The following is a 20,370-nucleotide window of genomic DNA, read 5'->3' as shown; positions in this document are numbered from 1 at the left end:
TGTACATTTGGAATGTTCTCACAGGTGTTCTTAGGTTTTGGGTGGTTCACTCGTAAATGACTACCCTTAATAGAGTTTTATATAAAAATCGAGTGATTCAATGAAGATCGGACTAAGATAAGAAGAACACTAGTTTCTTCTACAAACAAACCATTTAAAAAATATAATTGTGGCTTGTTAGAGTGCTTATTTGCCTTCCTGAGAATATTTTAACAAAATTACATGATGCTTAAATCTGGGTTTATTTTTCTGACTATACTGCTGTTGAGGTGAACAGCATATGGGATAGGACCTCCAGTGAATTTTAGTAATATTAGGTTTGATTTACCTCCAAAATATTTCCAGAAAAATCACTGGAAAACAGGTCAAAGGGACAGTCTGTAGCTTTGGGGTTGATCAGCAGCGCATCAAATTCCTTGCCAACTTCAAAATTTCCAATCTCATTATCCAGTCCCAGGGCTGTGAAATGAAACAAGTTAGTGAATCAGTCATATTTTCAGCATCCTAAATGTGCCAACATCCCATAATAGGTTCCTGAGAATAGAGAGTTCCACCTACAGTTATATTGCTGTGAAAAATAGGGTATTTTAATAAGCACAAAGAATACTAGTTTTTGGGTTTTCACTTCAACAGGCTTCAGGGACCCACTAGTGGGTCTTCAGACTTAATAAAAGAAATGATTAAAGACCCACAAGCAAAATCTGAGAATGAAATCTAGATGCCCTTTTCTGCTAGATATGTTTTTGTGGCATGTCTTTAAAGCTGCACTGCTGTGTTATAGTGTCAGTGATTACTAACCTGAGAGATACAGTCTACCTCTTCTTCTTTCTACACAAATTCCCAATTTGAGAACGATATTGTGCCTATTTGAAACCTTAACTTTTCCTATTAACATCCCCTTTTATCTGCTGCTTTGAAATGGTCCTATACACGGGGAAAGGTTGCTCCTCTTGACCCCCCAGTTCCATCTGCATGGAAGTCCAAATCACCTCTGGGGTGAGTAAACAATTAAATTCTCATTTTTGCTTCTTTAGCAAAGCAGAGAGCCTCACGACAGAATGGAGTAAGTTAGCAACAGTGAGCTGTTAGAAGTCTGCCTATTAAGCTTCTGTACTCTCAATTCAAAATCCTTCAATACAAGCACTGAGTCATTCTCAATCTATTGTCGTATATCCTTTGAAATCAAACTAGGTTTTACAAATCAAATAATTCTTTTTTGTTCTGACACAGTAGCATTAATCTTTGTTGGTGTGGCTCATTTTCTCTCCAGTTCGAAACACAAGTAAAACCTGGTTACAATGCAACTCCCAGGAATGCCTGGATCCTTTTGTTGGAATGAATTTTGGTTACAGTGCAATTAGATACTGCTTTTCCTACAGTCCCATTTTGACCACTGCAGGGCATAAAAAAAAATAAATCAGATTTTAGGGGTGGCAGTGCAATCCTCCCTGAGCTCTCCTGCATCCCTTAGACAAGGGGATCCAGGATCTGGGCAATACGCTTTCCTCCACACTTTGCTGTAATGAGAAACCCTAGCAAAGCCTGGCAATACAGTTTGCTCCAGACTTTGTTGTAACAAGGAAGTCAACAAAGACTGGACAGATTTCATTACTGTATTGTGAGTGAGTTGTTGTCAGAGTATCCACTCTAACAGATCTTTACTTGCTTTGGTCACTTGGACACTTAATAGCTTTATCAGGGGAATCTATTGGAATCAATCTAAAGGTCTCCATGGTCCAGCAACAAACATCATCAGTTCTAGCAGATCAAAATGGAGGTCACATGGATATTGAACTCTATGACAGAGTGGACAGATTTTGTTTTGCTTTGCTCCCAAAGCTACAAGAATCTGTCCAAAGAAGAAAGTGGATGTAACATACACTGAACAGCTAAACTGATAAACTGGTAAGAATTTAATCCCCCCAAGTGTTTAGAATGGTGCCTAGCATATAAATACTGAATAAATGTCATAATTTTGTTTTTTTATGCCATTTGATAAGTGCTTACTCTGTGCCAGGCACTGTACTAAGCACTCGTGTAGATACAAGCTAATCAGGTTGGACACAGTCCATGTCCCACATGGGGCTCACAGTCTTAATCCTCATTTCATAGATGAGGTAACTGAGGCACCGAGAAGTGAAGTGACTTGCCCAAGGTCACACAGCATACAAGTGGCAGAGCCGAGATTAAAACTCAGGTCCTCTGACTCTTAGGCCCGAGTTCTATCTGCTAGGCCATGTTGCTTCCAAGATCAGTAATTATTACGTACGGGAGTCCAACGGAAGGCACATTTGTATCTCTTGTAAGCAATTTTGCAGGGATTTCAAACTGACACTTCAGGCATATGATTTTTGGTCCCCGAATGTATAAACCATTTGATACTAAATATAGGTTCATTTATGTATCTATATTTCACAGAGCAGACAAGTGGCAGAACTGGGATTAAAACCCAGAACTCCTAGTCCTGTGCCCTTTCCACTAGGTCACAGTGACTACAGACTATGAATAATCTCATATGAATATGATGGGATGAAGGACTCCTTCTGCAATGTCTCTGGCCCTTGACTTCAAGTCCTGACTATGCTATTGACAGATATCTTTAAGCTCCTTGAGGGCAGAGATGGTGTCTACTATCTCTATTGTCCTCTCCCAAGTACTCAGTACAGTGCTCTGCACACAGTAGACATAAACTCCTTGAAGGCAGGGATAGTGTCTAGTAACTCTATTGTATTCTCAGTACAGTGCTTCGTACCCAGTAGACTGTAAGCTCTCTGATGGCAGGGATGGTGTCTCTCTCTACTGTACTCTGTACAGTGCTCTGCACAGAGAGAGCACTCACTAAATACTGATAGACTGATTAATTAATTGAAGAGAGGAATACTAAAATGGTGCCCCTAGATGGCTTCCAGCTAGGATTTCCTTCTCAATGTTCCCAGTGGAACAGAACACTGAGTCACACAGTCATTCTGCCTTAATAGAACTCTTGTTTCTGCGATTCCAAAGCTTGGAGGCTAGGAGGCTGAGCACTTGCAACCAAGGTTCAAGTGCTATTAAAATATGTCCATTCGGTTGTGTCTACGGTCTTCTATAAACCAGCCACCCCAACAAGGATCGAGGGAACCCAAATGAAATCTTTGCTTTATCTCAATTAGTATTTGAAGAATCAAAAACAAATTTAAATGGATTTGATTGTTTTCAGGAAGTTTCTAAATGCATCCAATATCCACCTCCGTGGAGGTAAGCATGGAAAAGTGAGGGCTTCTAAACCACTTGAAGAACAGCAGTTTTAGCGGAAAGTGCTGCCCTGTAGAGAAAAGGCTAGATCCCCTACTTGTATACGATACTTCGAGATCCAAATCCACTGGTGACTCCAAGAGCTGTGATAAGTGTTGAATAACTATTATCTTCAAAATAAATCTAATAGTTTCCTCTGCTTAACTTCACACAGTCTACAGAAAAGAAATCACCTACCAAGCAGTGTGGCCTATTGCAAAAGAGCACAGGCCTGGGAATCAGAGGACCTGGTTCTAATCACGGCTCTGCCAATTGCTTGCTGTAGGGGAACTGGAAAAATCACTTAACTTCTCTGTGCCTCAGTTTCCCCAACTGTAAAAAGGGGATTAAATGCCCATCCCTGCTCCTACTTAGACTGTGAGCTCCATGCGGGACAGGAACTGTGTCCAACATGATTAACTTCTATGTATCCTAGCACTTAGAATAGTGCTTGACACATAGTAAGCACTTAAGCACTTAAACTTGAGAAGCAGCGTGGCTCAGTGGAAAGAGCCCGGGCTTTGGAGTCAGAGGTCATGGGTTCGAATCCCAGCTCTGCCACTTGTCAGCTGTGTGACTGTGGGCAAGTCACTTAACTTCTCGGTGCCTCAGTTACCTCATCTGTAAAATGGGGATTAAGACTGTGAGCCCCACGTGGGACAACCTGATTCCCCTGTGTCTACCCCAGCGCTTAGAACAGTGCTCTGCACATAGTAAGCGCTGAACAAATACCAACATTATTATTAAACATAATAATAATAAAAAATAACCATATTGTAACACACAATAGAGATGAGCATTTCAGAGCACGGAATAGAAGTGAAGTGGTAGGCACCTAACCCTCTTTGACCAAATGAGAAAAAGCACTGTTGGTGAAGCTGTTTCACAGTCAGTCAGGAGTAAAAGAGGAACTGTTATAGGCAATTTCAGTTGGACAGTGAAATGGGATGTGAGTCAAAACCAAAAGGACTTGCCTAATTAGGCGATTCAACTTCAGGCAGAACGGGTAGATCAACTCTTTGAAAGATCAGAAAATTAATTTGGGATTCCTGGGAAGATTAGAGCAATTATGTACATTTCCTTACACCCTATTATTTCCCCTTTCTGCGATTTAATGCCTGTCTAACCCTGTAGACTCTAAGGTCCTACCCACAAGGACCGTGTCTACCAAGTGCTTAGTACAGTACTCTGTACACAGTAAACACTCAGTAAATACCATTGACTAGAAAAGAACCACCTCTGCTCCTCAAAATCTTCCCAGTTTCCATGGTATCCCAGGGCAGCCTAGGGGATCAGACTTGGCTCAAAATTGGAATGCATTTGACCTACAGTCATTTATTAGTAAAGATGGGAGTCAGAGGACCAGGGCTCTAATCCCAGCTCTGCCACTTGGCTGGTGTGTGACTTTCCCCATTTGTAAATGGGAATGAAATACCTGTTCTCCCTCCTACTTAGACTGTGAGTCCTAGGTGGGACAGGGATTGTATCCAACTTGATTATCTTATATCTACCCTAGGGCTTAGTACAGTGTTTGGCATATACTATGTGCTTAAACACCACACTGATTTTTATTATTATTATTAGATGGTGGAAAGCTTGTGGATAAGGAGAAAAAAACCCAGAAGAACATAAAATTCCATCAGTTCCCCACTGAGTTTCTTCAATTCAGGTATAGGCCATTTGGTCAACATGATTCATTTAATCTAGTTTATTATTTTTAGCTAAACCATCCTGTATCATCACTTACATCTGATCCTGGGATTTGTCTGCTACACAAAACAATTTAAGTACCGAAATATCTTGAAGAACATCTTTTTTAGGAAAGACCAAACTCAAATCACTGAGTCTCTAAGGCATTGACTTTATATCTCTTTTATCCCATGTTTGTCAAGTAGTCCTATTGGTTCTTTAGCCAACTTTTCACCGCCCCCCTCCACATCACTGAAATTCAAATCCATCTTAATTGATTTTCATGTCTGACTCCCCCTCTAGTGTGTAAGCTAGTACAGTGCTAAGCACACAGTAAGTGCTCAATAAGTATCACTGATTGATTGGGGGTGGGGTGGAAGAGCGGAGAATCATTCCAATAGGTTCCCTCCTCTTCAGCAACTTGCCAAACCATTCTGCCCCTCGGCCAGATGTGGTCCTAGCTGGTGGGGAGAATTGAGGGCGAGGAAGAAGGGCAGTTATAAAAGATCACAAACTTGCTTATTTTCAAGATTTTTATCCTGATTTTCAACTTCAGGGTGACTACTCCCACCCTGTTCCCCCTCATATACTTATACGTCAGGTTTCAAACTGATTTTATTATCTTTTCTTTGAGTAACGTGCAATGCTAATTAGAGAATGCCTACTGTGAACTTCTGTTCAACACTGTCACCTTCTTGGAACAAAAAATTCAAAAAACAAAGTAGCCCTCTTCAGCCTCCCTGCCCCTATTAGTACAGACAAGCACAACTGCACCAGAATGTGTGTTTGTGCATGTTAAATGTCTATGTGCTCTCTGTACATACACACACTTTTTCCCATTACCTTGGCTTCCTCCAAGAGTTGCTAGTCTGAAGACTTCTTTAAGGGTGAGGCGCTGCTCATTTATTTTATTAATTAACAGGGCGCTGGATGTCATCATTGTTCTCCTGATAGCATCGAGCATGGAAGCTGAATAACCCCCAGCAACATCTAGAATTAAAAAAAAAAAAATCACAGATTTTGGTTCAACATCTGATAAACTAAAGAAAATCCTACCTGGAAACATGGAAAAAGCAAAAGCAACATACACTGTAGTTTAAAACTGCAATAATTACAGTATTACTCTGAAACCAAGGCAAAGATTTTTTTTGGTATTTGTAAGACTAAAAAATAAAGGAACTGCTAGAAGAGTGGGTGGAATCTAGCTCCGGGAAATCTTCAGAATACCAGAAAAAACAAGAGACTTTTTGCACTCCCAGAGTCTATCTCTCTATCCCTACCTTCCTTCCCCTCCCCAAGTACACTTCTTCTCTGACTCCCTTTTCCTCTCTTTATCATCTGTTTTCTTCCTTCTCCCTTTTCCTTCTCTTTTTTTTTTTTCACTCTTCCCCCTTTATCTGCCATTCCCTCTCTCACCTCACCCTCTCCATTTTCATATGTCCAGCTTGATGAGCTTGTATCTACCCCAGAGCTTCACACACAGTGAGCACTTAAATACCATTATTATTATTCTCCCTCTCACCTCTTCTTTCTTCCCTTCTACCCTTATCCCCCTCACTTCTTGATTCTTTCCTTTTCCCAACTCTCGCCTCTTCCTCCTGCATCATTTGAGAAGCAGGGTGGCCTAATGGAAAAAGCATAAGCCTGGGAGTCAAGAGACCCAGCTTCTAGTTCTGGCTGTGTGACCTTGGGAAAGTCACATCAATTCCCTGTACCTCAATTTCCTCATCTGTAAAATGGGGATAAGACGCCTGTTTTCCCTCCAGCTTAGGCTGTAAACCCTGTGTGAAACAGGGACTGTGTCTGATTTGCTTTTCTTACACTGACTCCAATGCTTGGCACATAGTAAGTGCTTCACAATACTACAATTCTTATCATATCACTCCTTTCCTTTTGCCTTCTCTCTCTCTATCTTTGATACCTCTTCAAGTTAAACCTCCAGCAGACTCTGACTGATGTCCACAAGTTAAGAAATGTAGGATATTTATTCAAGAAAAACATGTGAAAATGTACCAGGATGACCAACAGGGTAATCTAGTGAGAAAAGAAAAGAGTGGCAGGCACATAAAGATATGGAAAAAGTGAATGAAGGGATAAAATCATTTTCATATTTCAAGCATCAGATTTTAGTGGTCCACCTCAAATCTATGTGTTGAACTGCACATTTTATAAAGGACAATATTGAATAAATTTTGGAATGCCAATAAGGTAAAGGGAAGGAAATCCCTACAATGAACTCCTAAAGTTATTTCACACACCTGCAAAATTATGAAGACTTTTCAAATGAGGTACTACGTGAGTTGAAATCGATCTACAGTTCTATAATCTAGGAAATTAATCCTAGCACCACTCTAATCTATTTAGACTCTACTTCAAGGAATATTAACATCAAGGTACATTTATTTTGTCAACAATGTTGCAGAATACATTTATAATATACATTCTTAAGAGATTATCATATTAAATGGATATTGCTGATGCAGAAGACAATTTAGTTTGCAGGTATCAGCATTACCACATGAAAAATGCACTTCTAAAACATACATTAACATAATTGAGTTGAATAGCTATCCTTGAATAATAATAATAATAATAATGTTGGTATTTGTTAAGCGCTTACTATGGGCCGAGCCCTGTTCTAAGCGCTGGGGTAGACAGAGGGAACTCAGGTTGTCCCACGTGGGGCTCACGGTCTTAATCCCCATTTTACAGATGAGGTCACTGAGGCACCGAGAAGTTAAGTGATATGCCCACAGTCACACAGCTGACAAGGGGCCGAGCCGGGATTCGAACCCATGACCTCTGACTCCAAAGCCCGTGCTCTTTCCACTGAGCCACGCTGCTTCTCAGCCACGCTGCTTCTCACAATCTTGATCTTGTTCTTGAAGATCAAGAACGCAGGGACTGTCTATCTGTTGCCGACTTGTTCATTCCAAGCGCTTAGTACAGTGCTCTGCACATAGTAAGCACTCAATAAATACTATTGAATGAATGAATGAAAGAAAGTTTAAGAAATGAACACAACAATTTTTGTTAAATAAATGGTAACATACCAGTACCAGTTTGTACTTTGGTTATTTGTGGGAAGAGAACCAGTTCTAATCGGTATATGCAACAAAAGATTAAAAGGTGTAACATATTACAATAGTAGTTCTGGGTTGCACCTCATTTCATTTTGATAGACCACGATTTATATTTCTGTGGAAACCATTACATAGCTCTTTTCAGAGATGTGTTCCTTTAACCCAGTAGAACATCAGAGTATGTTTGGTTTGCTCAACAATACCACTTCATTTTGCCTAATTAATATCATCAGTGTGCAGCCTCTATTCAGGTGACAGTAATCTTGTATGTCACTGGAATACTTTAACCTTAGTAATTAACAAGGAAATTAAAAACCAGCTTGACTAGTTGTAGAACAGTGCTTTCCATGTTTCATATCATTTTGCCTGTTACCTCTGGTTTTTGGATTTTTTTTTTAATTTGATGGGATTTTGGTAAAAATAAAATTAAGCACAAAGAGAGATGACCAATGCAGAGAGAGATACTTTAGGTGATCAATGGAAGGAAACATTTTATAGACTTTCCAACTGACTTTTTTTTGCCATGGTTCAGTCTTTCTAGATTTTCTTCCTGCTTTCCCCCTTCTCAGGTTTGTATAAATTATATTACTGAGAATGAAGGAGCATATCAAAGTTAAGCAGACCAGAATTTACAGGTTAGAGACATGAACCTTGAACATTCTCAACAGTGAAGCTTGATTACAGTCCTGGTTTGAGTTTAAGTGTTTCTACCCTCCCCCACCACCCCACAGCCCTGAGCAGTGACCTATGCAAATATTTCATTTTATGACCTGAAGTTACATTGAAATCTTTTTTTTTTCCTTTCTTCTCAAAAAGGCAGGCCAGGAAATGTATTCCTTCCAGCAACACCAAGAAATACTGAAAGCTGCATACCTGAGTCACAGCTAGGTCTCAGCCTCCCTGTTATGAGAAAGAGACGAACCAATCCACTACCAAATCCCTGACTGCTAATAATAATAATAATTGCGGTATTTGTGAAAGCTTACTATGTGCCAAGCACTGGAGTAGATACAAGGTAATCAGATTGTCACACGTGGGGCTCACAGTCTTAATCCCCATTTTACAGATGAGGTAATTGAGGCACAGAGAAGTTAAGTGACTTGCCCAAAGTCACAGAGCTGATAAGCAGCAGAGTCGGGATTAGAACCCATGACCTCTGACTCCCAAGCCCGTTGTAATCCTGAGCCAACAGGTGAGGGGCAGTTCCAACTGATGGAGGTGTGGATGCGGGTTAAGGGGAGGAGGGATCGGGAAGCAGGCAGACTGAGTCGGTCATAGAAATGGGCCTGATGCTGATCCAAGTGGCTTTAAAATCCTCCATATTCCAAACTGGCTTAACCCAAACTGAGTAGAAGCAGTATGGCCTAGTGGACAGGGTGCGGGCCTAGGAGTCAGAAGGTTGTGGCTTCGAATAACGGCTTCGCCACATGTCCGCTGTGTAATCTTGGGCAAGTTACTTATCTGGGCCTCAGTTCCTTCATTTGTAAAATGGGGATTAAGAGTGTGAGCCCCATGTGGAACAGTCTGTGTCCATCCTGCTTAACTTATATCTACCCCAGTGCTTAGAACAGTGCTTGGTACATAGTAAGCGCTTAACAAGTACCAGTTTGAGAAACAAGAGAAGCAGCGGAGTTCAGTGGAAAGAGCACGGGCTTGGGAGTCAGAGGTCATGGGTTCAAATCCCTGCTCTGCAACTTGGCAGCTGTGTGACTGTGGGCAAGTCACTTAACTTCTCTGTACCTCAGTTACCTCATCTGTAAAATGGGGATTAAGACTGTGAGCCCCACGTGGAACAACCTGATTAACCTGTATCTACCCCAGCGCTTAGAACAGTGCTCTGCACATACTAAGTGCTTAACAAATACCAACATTATTATTATTACCATTATTATTACTATTTGGGTGCTCTCATATGTGGCCATTTTGGCTCAAGTGACCTCAAATTGAGTAACTGATCAAGAACCGGGCCTTATGAATAGCTCACCTAGAGGAAAAGGTAACTCCTATTTGTGCACCAATATTTTCAGTACTCCTTAGTAGTTGCACTTTTGAGTACCTGCTTGATACAGTGCCCTGTAGAAGGCTCTTGGGATGCATAGAATAACAGAGTGACCTGTTTCCTGCCCATGGGGAGCTTGCCCTTCCCTAAGCAACGTGGTAGTTCAAAAATACGCACTTGAATAACTCTAACATCAAGAAACCATCTGTCTTCAACTGAGTAGCCCACGCACTAACAGTACCTAACTATAGGGCACTAAAGAATGCCTTTTTTTTTGGACTAGTCTTTTTACGAGAGAAACCCATCTTTTGTAAATCACCTGAGTCCTCACCTATAAGGATAGTGTTTTATGAACTGTATTGGGAAAACAAATTCAGGAGAAATTTGGGTTGTTTGGTTTTGGGGGATTAAAATATAGGCCGCTGATTTAATTTCATTCAATCAGCTCTTTTCTCCTCCTACCTAACCTTGCTCATCTTCTACTACAAACCCAGCCCACACACTTCGCTCCTCTAATGCCAAACTACTTACTGTACTTTGATCTCATTTTCCTACTCACTCTCCCTTTTGCTTCATCTATGCACTTGGATCTGTGCCTTTTATCCACTTGATATTCATCCCACCTTCAGACCCACAGCCTTTATGTACATATCCTTAGCCATTTCCCCTATCTGCAATTGATTTTAACATCTGTCTCCCCTTCTAGACTGTAATCTCCTTGTGGGTGGGGATAGTGTCTACTAACTTTAATAATAATAATAATGATGGCATTTAAGCACTTACTATGTGCCAAGCACTGTTCTAAGCACTGGGTGGGATACAAGGTAATCAGGTTGTCCCAGATGGGGCTCACAGTCTTAAACCCCATTTTCCAGATGAGGTAACTGAGGCACAGAGAAGTTAAGTGACGTGCCCAAAGTCACATAGCTGAGCCGGGATTAGAACCCATGTCCTTTGACTTCTATGCCCGCACAATTTCCATTGAGTCATGCTGCTCCTCTACTTTACAGTACTTTACTGTACTGTACTCTCCCAAATGCTTAGTACAGTGTTCTGCACACAGTAAGCACTCACTAAATACCACTGATTGATTGATCTCATCTCTCTCACAGCCAATCCCCAGCTCATGTCTTCCCTCCAGCCTGGAACTCCCTCCTGAATCATATCTGACTGACCACTGTTTTCCCTATCTTCAGAGCCCTAATAAAATCATATCTCCTCCAAGAAGCCTTCCCTGACTAACCTCTCCCTTCCCCACCCTATCTGCCCTACCTTTTCTGCCATTTATGCACTTGGGTCTGTATGCCTAAGCACTTCATTATTTAGCCACATAAAACCACACCATTTATGTACATATTATTATACACTGCTGCTTCTTCACCTGTAATTTATTTACATGTCTTTCTTCCCCACTACACTGCAAACTCCTTGAAGACAGGGATTATTTACCAACTCTATTGTATCGTACTCTCCCAAACAGTTATTACAGTGCTCTGCACACAGTAAGCGCTCAATACATACCACTGACTGATTTTATACCCCATACCCAGTGCCATAAAAAGTCACAGGCTCAGCAGTTTTTGTTATATTAGTTATTATTACTTGAATTTGCACCAGGTGATCAGGCAGTAATTTTGGACATAATGGTGTTTTTTCGATCCTGAATTATTCAGTTTGGCTAAAATGTTTAAAAAAATGAAACCAAAAAAAAAAAAAAAGAAATAAACCACATTTTGGGTGGGCAAACAATAATGGACTTGGTAAACACACCTTCAGCCAGTTTGCAAAAAAGGAGGGAACTGGTAGACTTTTCTTAAAAATAATTTTGATAATAGAAAGGCTTTCTTTTTTCCATCTGTTGAGATCTGGGCTAAGTTGGGAAACTTTAGACTTTTCAAATGTCAGCACACACAAAATCCCGATGAGCCTGAACATCAGAAAAATCAGATGCTTCTCCTAGTTGCTGTCCTCTGTGGGCGTTCATAATGAAAAATGACAACATTCTCTAAGCCCTCTTTTCAGAAACTCTTTGCATTAAAAATTTTTTTGTTAGAATCACACACCATTCAGCCTAGACATTAAAAGGCATGACTCATGCTTCCTAAGTAAGCAGCATGATATACAACCAGGAGAAACATCTAAAATACACCGTGAAAACAAGGAGGCATCAGCCCTCTGGAAAGCCTTGCAGGAAAATAAACATTCAGAGGTGATAGTGAGGGAGTCTCATTTTGCTGCTGCACTAAGTGAAAGCAAAACAAGCAGAAGAGGGAAGCAGCATAGCCCAGTGGAAAGTTCCCGGGGCCTGGGAGTCAGAGAACCTGGGTTCTAAACCTGGCTCTGCCACTTGTCTGCTGTGGGAACTTGGGCAAGTCATTTCACTTCTCTGGGCTTCAGTTCCCTCATATGCAAAATAGGGATTCCTACTTAGACTGTAAGCCCCCTGTGGGACCTGATTATCTTGTATCTACTCCAGTGCTTAGTACAGTGGTTGGAACACAGTAAGTGTTCAACAAATTATTATGCATCCCTCTAGACTGTAAGCTCATTATGGGCAGGGAATGTATCTACTAATTGTTACACTTTTCTCTCCCAAGCACTTAGTATAGTGCTCTGCACACAGTAAGTGTTCAATAAATACCACCGACTGATTGACTGGGATTTATTAAGTGTTCAATATTACCAAAGCTCCATCAGCAATTTATCCCCTCATTGACACCTTTCTTCTCAAGTAATTCATGGGTTTGGAGTGTCTCAAAATAAATCAAATTAGTCAAATCTTTCTCCACTAATGAATTCTGCTCCTGCCTTGACCATCTCTTCCTTTCTCTCAGTTCCACTTCCTCCACTGAAAGAACCTCACTTCCTGAAGATCTTTACTGCCCAAGAGATCTCCAATCCCAACGTCCTCTGTCCTTTTATTAATTCTTCCCGGTAACTCCTCCCACTCTGTGTCCAGCTTTTCCATTCGTTAATCTCTCAGTCACTATGTAAATTCGTCACTCCAACTGGCAACAGGCCAAATATTTTCCGAGCCTCCGCTCTGCCACTTAACCTGCTTTTTCTAGAATCTTCTTCAATAAAATAGAGTGATAGAACTATAACATACCACGGCCATGATTTCCTCTTGCGTCACTTTGTTCTTCTCCATTTTGTTTAAAAGGGAGGAAGGAAACACAAAACTTGCCTGAATGTGCCCTAGGCTATGTAACAGGTTAGTCATTAAAAGGTTTTTCTAGTAGAGAAAATATATACTTGAAATCTATAGGATTAATTTAAATTATAGTTGTGCTCATTTGCTTTGGATAAGGGGGCCCCTTTAATTGCATCAGCAACCACAGACAAATTATGGGATACTCACCAGTGCCAAGTCCAATCTTCACTTTGTGCTTCATCACATTCTGTACATTTAGGAATCCACTGCAGATCCTGGAGAGGACAAGGTGAGGGTTGGGGGGGGGCGGGAGGGGAGGAGAGAGAATCAAACCCAGAACAACATTATGGCCAAACAGAATGAAATATTAAAGTGGTTTGCCTGCTATTGAAAATGCTTTTCCATGCTATTTTTTGAGCACCATTTGTGCACAATGCACTTCATCCAGAGCTACGTGGAGTAACAAAGGAACAACAACAACAAACAACAAAAGAACACGACAAACCCTTCTTGAGGAGACTGGCCAAAAAGGAAGGCAAGCACAATTAATAACAAATATGAAATAAAACACATTGACAGGAATATAAAAAATAAAAAGACCCATGGAACAAAGATATCTTTATAAGTATATGGAAATCAAATATATAGATATATATATACACACACAAACACACACACACATATGCCTTAAACTGTGAGCCCCAAGTGGTAATCCCAGAGCTTAGGACAGTGCTTGTTTAACAAATAAAATATATGTGTGTGTGTGTATATATATGTATATAAATGTATGCACATCATCTTTAAATGGCATGTTTGTAATAATAATAATTATGATATTTGTTAAGTATTTACTAGGTGTCAAGCACTGTTGTAGATACAAGTTAATCAGGTCAGACACAGTCCCTGTCCCACATGGGGCTCACAGTCTAAGTAGGAGGGAGAACAGGCACTGAATCCCCATTTTATAGATGAGGGAACTGAGGCCCAGACAAGTGAAGTGACTTGCCCAAGCCCACACAGCAGGCAAGGTCCTCTGACTCCCAGGCCTGTGCTTTTTCCACTAGGCCATGCTGCTTTCTGTTGCTTGGCTTCTAAGTGCCAAAGGGTTAATAGCTTATATGCTGATAATAAAAGTAGCAGTAATCATAATAATGCCTCCTTGGACTTGTAGAGTGCTTTTAATTTTTCCAAAACATTTTCACATCATTTAAGCCATTTTTTCTCCTCACAGCATTCCCCGAGGTAGGAAGAGGAAGGCATTATTATCCCCATTTTACAGATGACGAAACAAGCACAAGGAGTTCAAATGAATTGCCCCAAATCACAAAGCAAGTCAGTGGCAAACCTTCCAAACCCCACGCTCTTTGCTCTGCCTCCCTAAATACATAAGCACTTCTGTCAAATGAGGCAGAAGCCACCTATCCAAGGCAGCAAGAAATGGAGTTCTGGAGTCACAAGAGGCTTTGCTCACCGATATGCTTCTATTCCCCTACACCGTCAAAATCTGGAACAACCAGACCAGTGGAAGGAGCACAGAGAGAGCCTAGTGGCTCAGAGAGTGGGGATAAAGAGCTTTAAAACCAGCCGAGGGCAACAACTCTGGTTATGTAAATCATCTGTCAGGCTGGGATTTTATGTTGCTTTAAAGCAGTCCCTCCTCCCAATAGGAGGGGCAGAAGCAGTAATGGAAGTTAAGTCAGCATTCTCTGCTATTTGCCTGGTACACAGGTTGATGGATCCTGGGTGAGTGGCTATTTTCCAGGTCAGGGAAAAGGAGATTCACTGTGTTGCTTAGCCAGATGGCTGAAGAGTCTGGCAGTTCTCCTTCATCCTCTGGGGAAACCCAACACAGCAGAATGACAGAGGGCAGAGGACCGGCAGACAGTGGTGGGTGGGCCAAAAGCAACTTGTAGGTTGGAGACAGCATCAATTGTAATAATAATGTAATAATAATGTTGGTATTTGTTAAGCGCTTACTATGTGCCGAGCACTGTTCTAAGCGCTGGGGTAGACATAGGGGAATCAGGTTGTCCCACGTGGGGCTCACAGTCTTAATCCCCATTTTACAGATGAGGGAACTGAGGCACAGAGAAGTGAAGTGACTTGCCCACAGTCACACAGCCACACAGTCACACAGCCACACAGTCACACAGCCGACAAGTGGCAGAGCTGGGATTCGAACTCATGAGCCCTGACTCCAAAGCCCATGCTCTTTCCACTGAGCCACGCTGCTTCTGTATTTATTGAGCGCTTACTTTGTGCAAAGCACTGAACTAAGCACTTGGAAGAGTACAATATAACAAACGCATTCCCTGCCCACAACAAACTCACAGTCTAGAGTGGGAGATGGACATTAATATAAATAAATTACGGATACGGGCATAAATGCTGTGGAGCTGAAGGAGGGATGAATAAAGGGAGCAAATCGGGGTGACATAGTAGTGAGTGGGAAAAGAGGAAACGAGGGCTTAGTCAGGGAAGTCATCTTGGAAGAAATGTTCCTTCAATAAGGTTTTGAAGGTGGAGAGAGTCATTGACTGTCAGATATGAAGAGGGAGGGTGTTCCAAGCCAAAGGCAGGACGTGGGTGAGAGGTTGGCGGTGAGATAGATGAGACTGAGGTACAGTGAGTTAGGTTGGCATTAGAGGAGTGAAGTGTGCAGGCTGGGTTGTAATAGTTGAACAGTGAGGTGAGGTAAGAGGGGACAAAATGATTGAGTGCTTTAAAGTTGATGATAAGGAGCTTCTCTTTGATGCGGAGGTGGACGGGTAACCACTGGAGGTTCTTGAGGAGTGGAAAAACAGGCTGAACATTTTTGCAGAAAAATGATCCGAGCAGCAGCGTGAAGTATGGACTTGAGTGGGGAGAGAGAGGAGGCGGGAAGGTCAGCAAAGAAGCTGCTACAGTAATCAAGAAGGGATAGACTAAGTGCTTGGATTAACTAGGTAGCAGTTTAGACACAGAGGAAAGGGTGGATTTTAGCAATGTTGTGAAGGTTGAACCGACCAGACTTTTTGACAGAATGAATATGTGGGTTAAATGAGAAAGATGAGTCACGGATAACACCAAGGTTATGGGCTTGTGAGGCAGGAAGGATGGTGGTGCTGTCTACAGTGATGGAAAAGTGAGGGGGAAGACAGGGTTTGGGTGGGAAGATAAGGAGTTCTATTTTAGACATGAGAAGTTTGAGGTGTTGGCGGGACTTCCAAGTAGAGATATATTGAGAGCAGGAGGAAATGCGAGATTGCAGAGAGGGAGAGAGATCAGGGCTGGAAATGTAAATTTGGGAATCATCCATATAGAGGTGGTAGTTGACGCTTTGGGAGCAAATGAGTTCTCCAAGGGAGTGGGTGTAAATGGAGAATAGAAGGGGACCCAGAACTGAGCCATGAGGGACTCCCACATTTAGAAATGGGAAGCAGAAGAGGAACCCATGAAAGAGACTGGGAATGAAAGGCCAGAGGGATAGGAGGAGAACCAGGAGAGGAGTGTCAGCGAAGCTGAAGTTGGATAATGTATCCAGCATAAGGGGGGTGGTTGGCAAAGACAACTGAGAAATTGAAGAGGATTAGGATGGAATAGAGGCCATTGGATTTGGCAAGAAGGAGATCACTGTGACTTTTAAAAGGGAGGTTTCTGTGGAGTGAAGGGAATGGAAGCCAGATTGGAGGGGGTCAAGGAAGAACTGGAGGAGAGGAACTTGAAACAGCGGGTGTAGACAACTCACTTACAGAGTTTGGAGAGGAATGGTAGGAGGGAGATGGAGAAACAACTGGAGGGAGCCATGGGGTCAAACGAGGGTTTTGTTTGATTTTTTTTCCCAGATAGGAGACACACTGACATGACAAAGCAGTAGGGAAGAAACCATCGGAGAGCGAACAGTGCAAGACGGTGGTCAGGGAGGGAAGACAGGAGAGGGCAAGTACTTTGATAAAGTGCAAAGGGATGGGGACAGAGGCGCAGATGGAGGGGATGGATTTTGAGAGAAGGCCGGAGATCTCTTGAAACACTTCTGGGAAAGATGGGAGAATTGAAGAAGGGGGAGGAGGCGGGAGGGACTGGAGAGGAGAGGACTGGAGAGCATGTACTTCAACTGGTTGGTTACTACTAATACAAAAAAATATTACCAATGCCACTATGGGGATAAAGTAAAACTTCACTAAAAAGATGCCTGGCAACTGCAGGAGCCTCCCCCAAACAGAACACTGATCAAAACAGGCAACCTCTCAAAAGCAAGCAGCCGTTATTTCTCCCACTCCCACAACCACTCTAAATCTTTCCTCTGAGTGGATAGGACAGGAAGACAAAAGATGACCTTGAGAAGGAGAAAGGGTCCTTTAGAAAAGCCACATTTCTCAATCTGCCTGCTACTTTTTCAATGTGGCCGACGCTGCGGTGTCCCGATACTGCTACACCTTGTCGGGATGGTACAGTGACAACGAAGACAAAGAGCTCTTGCTCCTAATTTCCCTAGCCAATTGCCCCCACCAAGTCTAAATCTAGTCAACCCTTCCAACGAATATTGGCTCCTTACGAGAAGTTGGAGTTGGGGCAGTGAGAAATTGAAGCTCCACGTTCGTAGAACACCTTCAGCTCTTCATCGGAAAGGTAGCAGCCATGAGCCATCACCGTCTGCAGGTAGTAATCACAATAATTATTGTGGTATTTAAGTGCTTACTAGGTACCAGGTACTGTACTAAGCACTGGGCTGGATATGCGATAATCAGGTCCGACATGGGGCCCACAGTCTAAAGTTAGGAGGGAGAACAGGTATCGAATCCCCATTTTGCGAAGGAGGGAACAAGTTAAATGCCTTGCCCAAAGTCACACAGCAGGCAAGTGGTGGACTCAGGATTAGAAACCAGGTCTTCTGACTCCCAGGCCCATGCTCTTTCTACTAGGCCATGCTGCTTCTCAGTGAAAGGGCATTACATTGAGGTTGCCATTGAATAGCTTTTAGGTTATTGCTTCAGAATCCAGAAAATCATCTAGTACTAGTACAGTTGGTTGCAATGTAAGCTCATTGTGGGCAGGAACTGTGTCTGTTTATTGTTGTATTGTACTATCCTGATTGCTTAGTACAGTGCTCTGCACACAGTAAGCACTCAATAAATATGACTGAATGAATGAAATTAATATTTATTGTTATTATGACAGTCACAAGTGTGGCTCAGAGGAAAGAGCACGGGCTTTGGAGGCAGAGGTCATGGGTTCGAATCCCAGCTCTGCCACTTGTCAGCTGTGTGACTGTGGGCAAGTCACTTAACTTCTCTGTGCCTCAGTTCCCTCATCTGTAAAATGGGGATTAAACCTGTGAGCCTCATGTGGGACAACCTGATTACCTTGTATCTACCCCAGCGCTTAGAACAGTGCTCTGCACATAGTAAGCGCTTAACAAATACCAACATTATTATTATTAAGTGCGAGCTTTTATGAAGCACTTAACTGTTGGTAAAACGATTGCTGCAATCACTCATCTCTGTTGTCTTTTTCAGGCCCCTAAAGGGTTAGAAACACCCTGCCTGGACTGAGGAAGAATCCTACCATTCATCCCCTCTCCCAGAAGCTTTCCTAAAGCTGCTGGAACCACCACTTTTTTGCATTACTTCAAACTGAGTGGGGGTGGAAGGCAAAATGGTACCCCCATTCCCATAGCTGCTCGAGTGCAGTCGCCAACTCACTGCCTGACCATAACCCTCCCCAACCTTAATAATAACTGTGCTATTTTCCCCCTCTTGAGGGAATGTGTCTACCAATACTGCTGTATTGTACTCTCCCAAGCACTTAGTACAGGGCTCTGCATACAGTAAGTGCTAAATAAATACGATTGATTCGTTGATTTGTTAAGGACTTACTACGTGCCAAGCACTGTATGAAGCGCTGGTGTAGATATCAGATAATCCGGTCTCACTTGGGGCTCACAGTCCTTCAGTGACCTACATCCCAAAATACTGAGACAGAGTCACCCCAATGTGGAACCTTTCCATTCCTGCATGACAGGAGGAGCAATTTTCCTCCTCTGGAAAACCTGGCCTTGGTCATGTCCTCTGGGTTTACCTGAGCCTGAATCAGGCATGCTTTGCAACTTACGCTCTACAACAACCTGGTGAGGCAGGTTAGAATTATTTTTCCCCTTTGACGGGAACCTGAATCAGAGTTAGGTTATGTTCTCTACCCGAACTCAGACACAGAGAAATATCTGCAGAGCTGTGTCTGCTCTGATTTCATTTCTATACGGAACTGTTGAAACAAAATTTCCTCCATTTAGAGAGGTGTAGGGTCAGTAATGGTGAAGAAAAGATTGATTTTTGTTTCTTCAGTATCCATTCTAATGTAGCTTTGAATTAGCCGAAAATAATTTTAAATGTCTCTTCAGAAATAAGGCATCATGGAATGTTGGTACTTTGTAACAAAAGTTGCTCAGGCTAAACAGTTTAAAGAGACCTTCTGAAATAAAGCGGATAGTGTTCCTGTAGATGAAAATCCTGTTTCTCTTTCAAGCCCCCCTCAGAGACTTTGGGAGCAATAGAATTTTCCAAACCCAAAACATTATTTTTTAATCAACTCTTGTAGCAGCTATGCCAATCATGAGTACAAATAGTGTTTCCAGTTTTTTGCTAGACATGACTCAGTAAGCACGGCATTAGCACCACCATAAAATTTCAATCAATCAATATTTACTGAGCACTTACTGTGTGCCAAGCACCATAATGAGTGCTTGGGAAAATACAATACAAGAGGGTTGGGAGACCTGTTCCCTGCCCGCAGGGAGCTTTATTGGCATATAAATAAACCCTCATTTCATTCTATGCTTAACAAAATAAACCTATTACCCCCAAATGACAGTTTCTGATATGGAATAAGAAGTGATTTGCTTTGCTAGCTAAACTCCCAAATGCAGTTGCCCTTTTCTCTGAGAAATGTTTTGCATCTAAGACATGTATAGTATTTATTTCTCCTTTTACTAGTTCACAGGCAGGAGGTAACTCAAATGTTTGACATGTTCACTGACTACTGGGTTTGTGGTAATTTTATTTAAAATATTTTTGTATAAAAATTCCAGTTAAACAACTCCACAATGAAAGCCCCTTTTAAAAAAAGACAGCAATGAAAAAAATTTCCTGTAGTAATAAAGCTCTGGATACAAAACCAGTGAATTGCTTAAAATGAAT

The 20,370-nt window shown here is 41.9% G+C and overlaps 1 protein-coding gene across 1 annotated transcript in view; it reads right to left on the bottom strand.

Annotated features, from left to right (window-relative positions):
- GDA (guanine deaminase) overlaps window positions 1-20,370 on the bottom strand; it is a 70,221-nt gene that overhangs the window by 8,476 nt on the left and 41,375 nt on the right. The window contains exons 9-12 of the mRNA XM_029054954.2: window positions 17,733-17,830; window positions 13,406-13,473; window positions 5,806-5,952; window positions 329-459 (exon numbers count right to left, since the gene is read on the bottom strand). Of these exons, the coding sequence (XP_028910787.1) occupies window positions 329-459; window positions 5,806-5,952; window positions 13,406-13,473; window positions 17,733-17,830 (444 nt within the window). The remainder of the gene's footprint in view (window positions 1-328; window positions 460-5,805; window positions 5,953-13,405; window positions 13,474-17,732; window positions 17,831-20,370) is intronic.

This window comes from Ornithorhynchus anatinus, chromosome X5 (genome assembly GCF_004115215.2).
Source record: "Ornithorhynchus anatinus isolate Pmale09 chromosome X5, mOrnAna1.pri.v4, whole genome shotgun sequence".
NCBI lineage: Eukaryota > Metazoa > Chordata > Mammalia > Monotremata > Ornithorhynchidae > Ornithorhynchus > Ornithorhynchus anatinus.
Note: the sequence above shows the minus strand (reverse complement) of the source record. Positions and strands in the feature narration are given on the sequence as shown.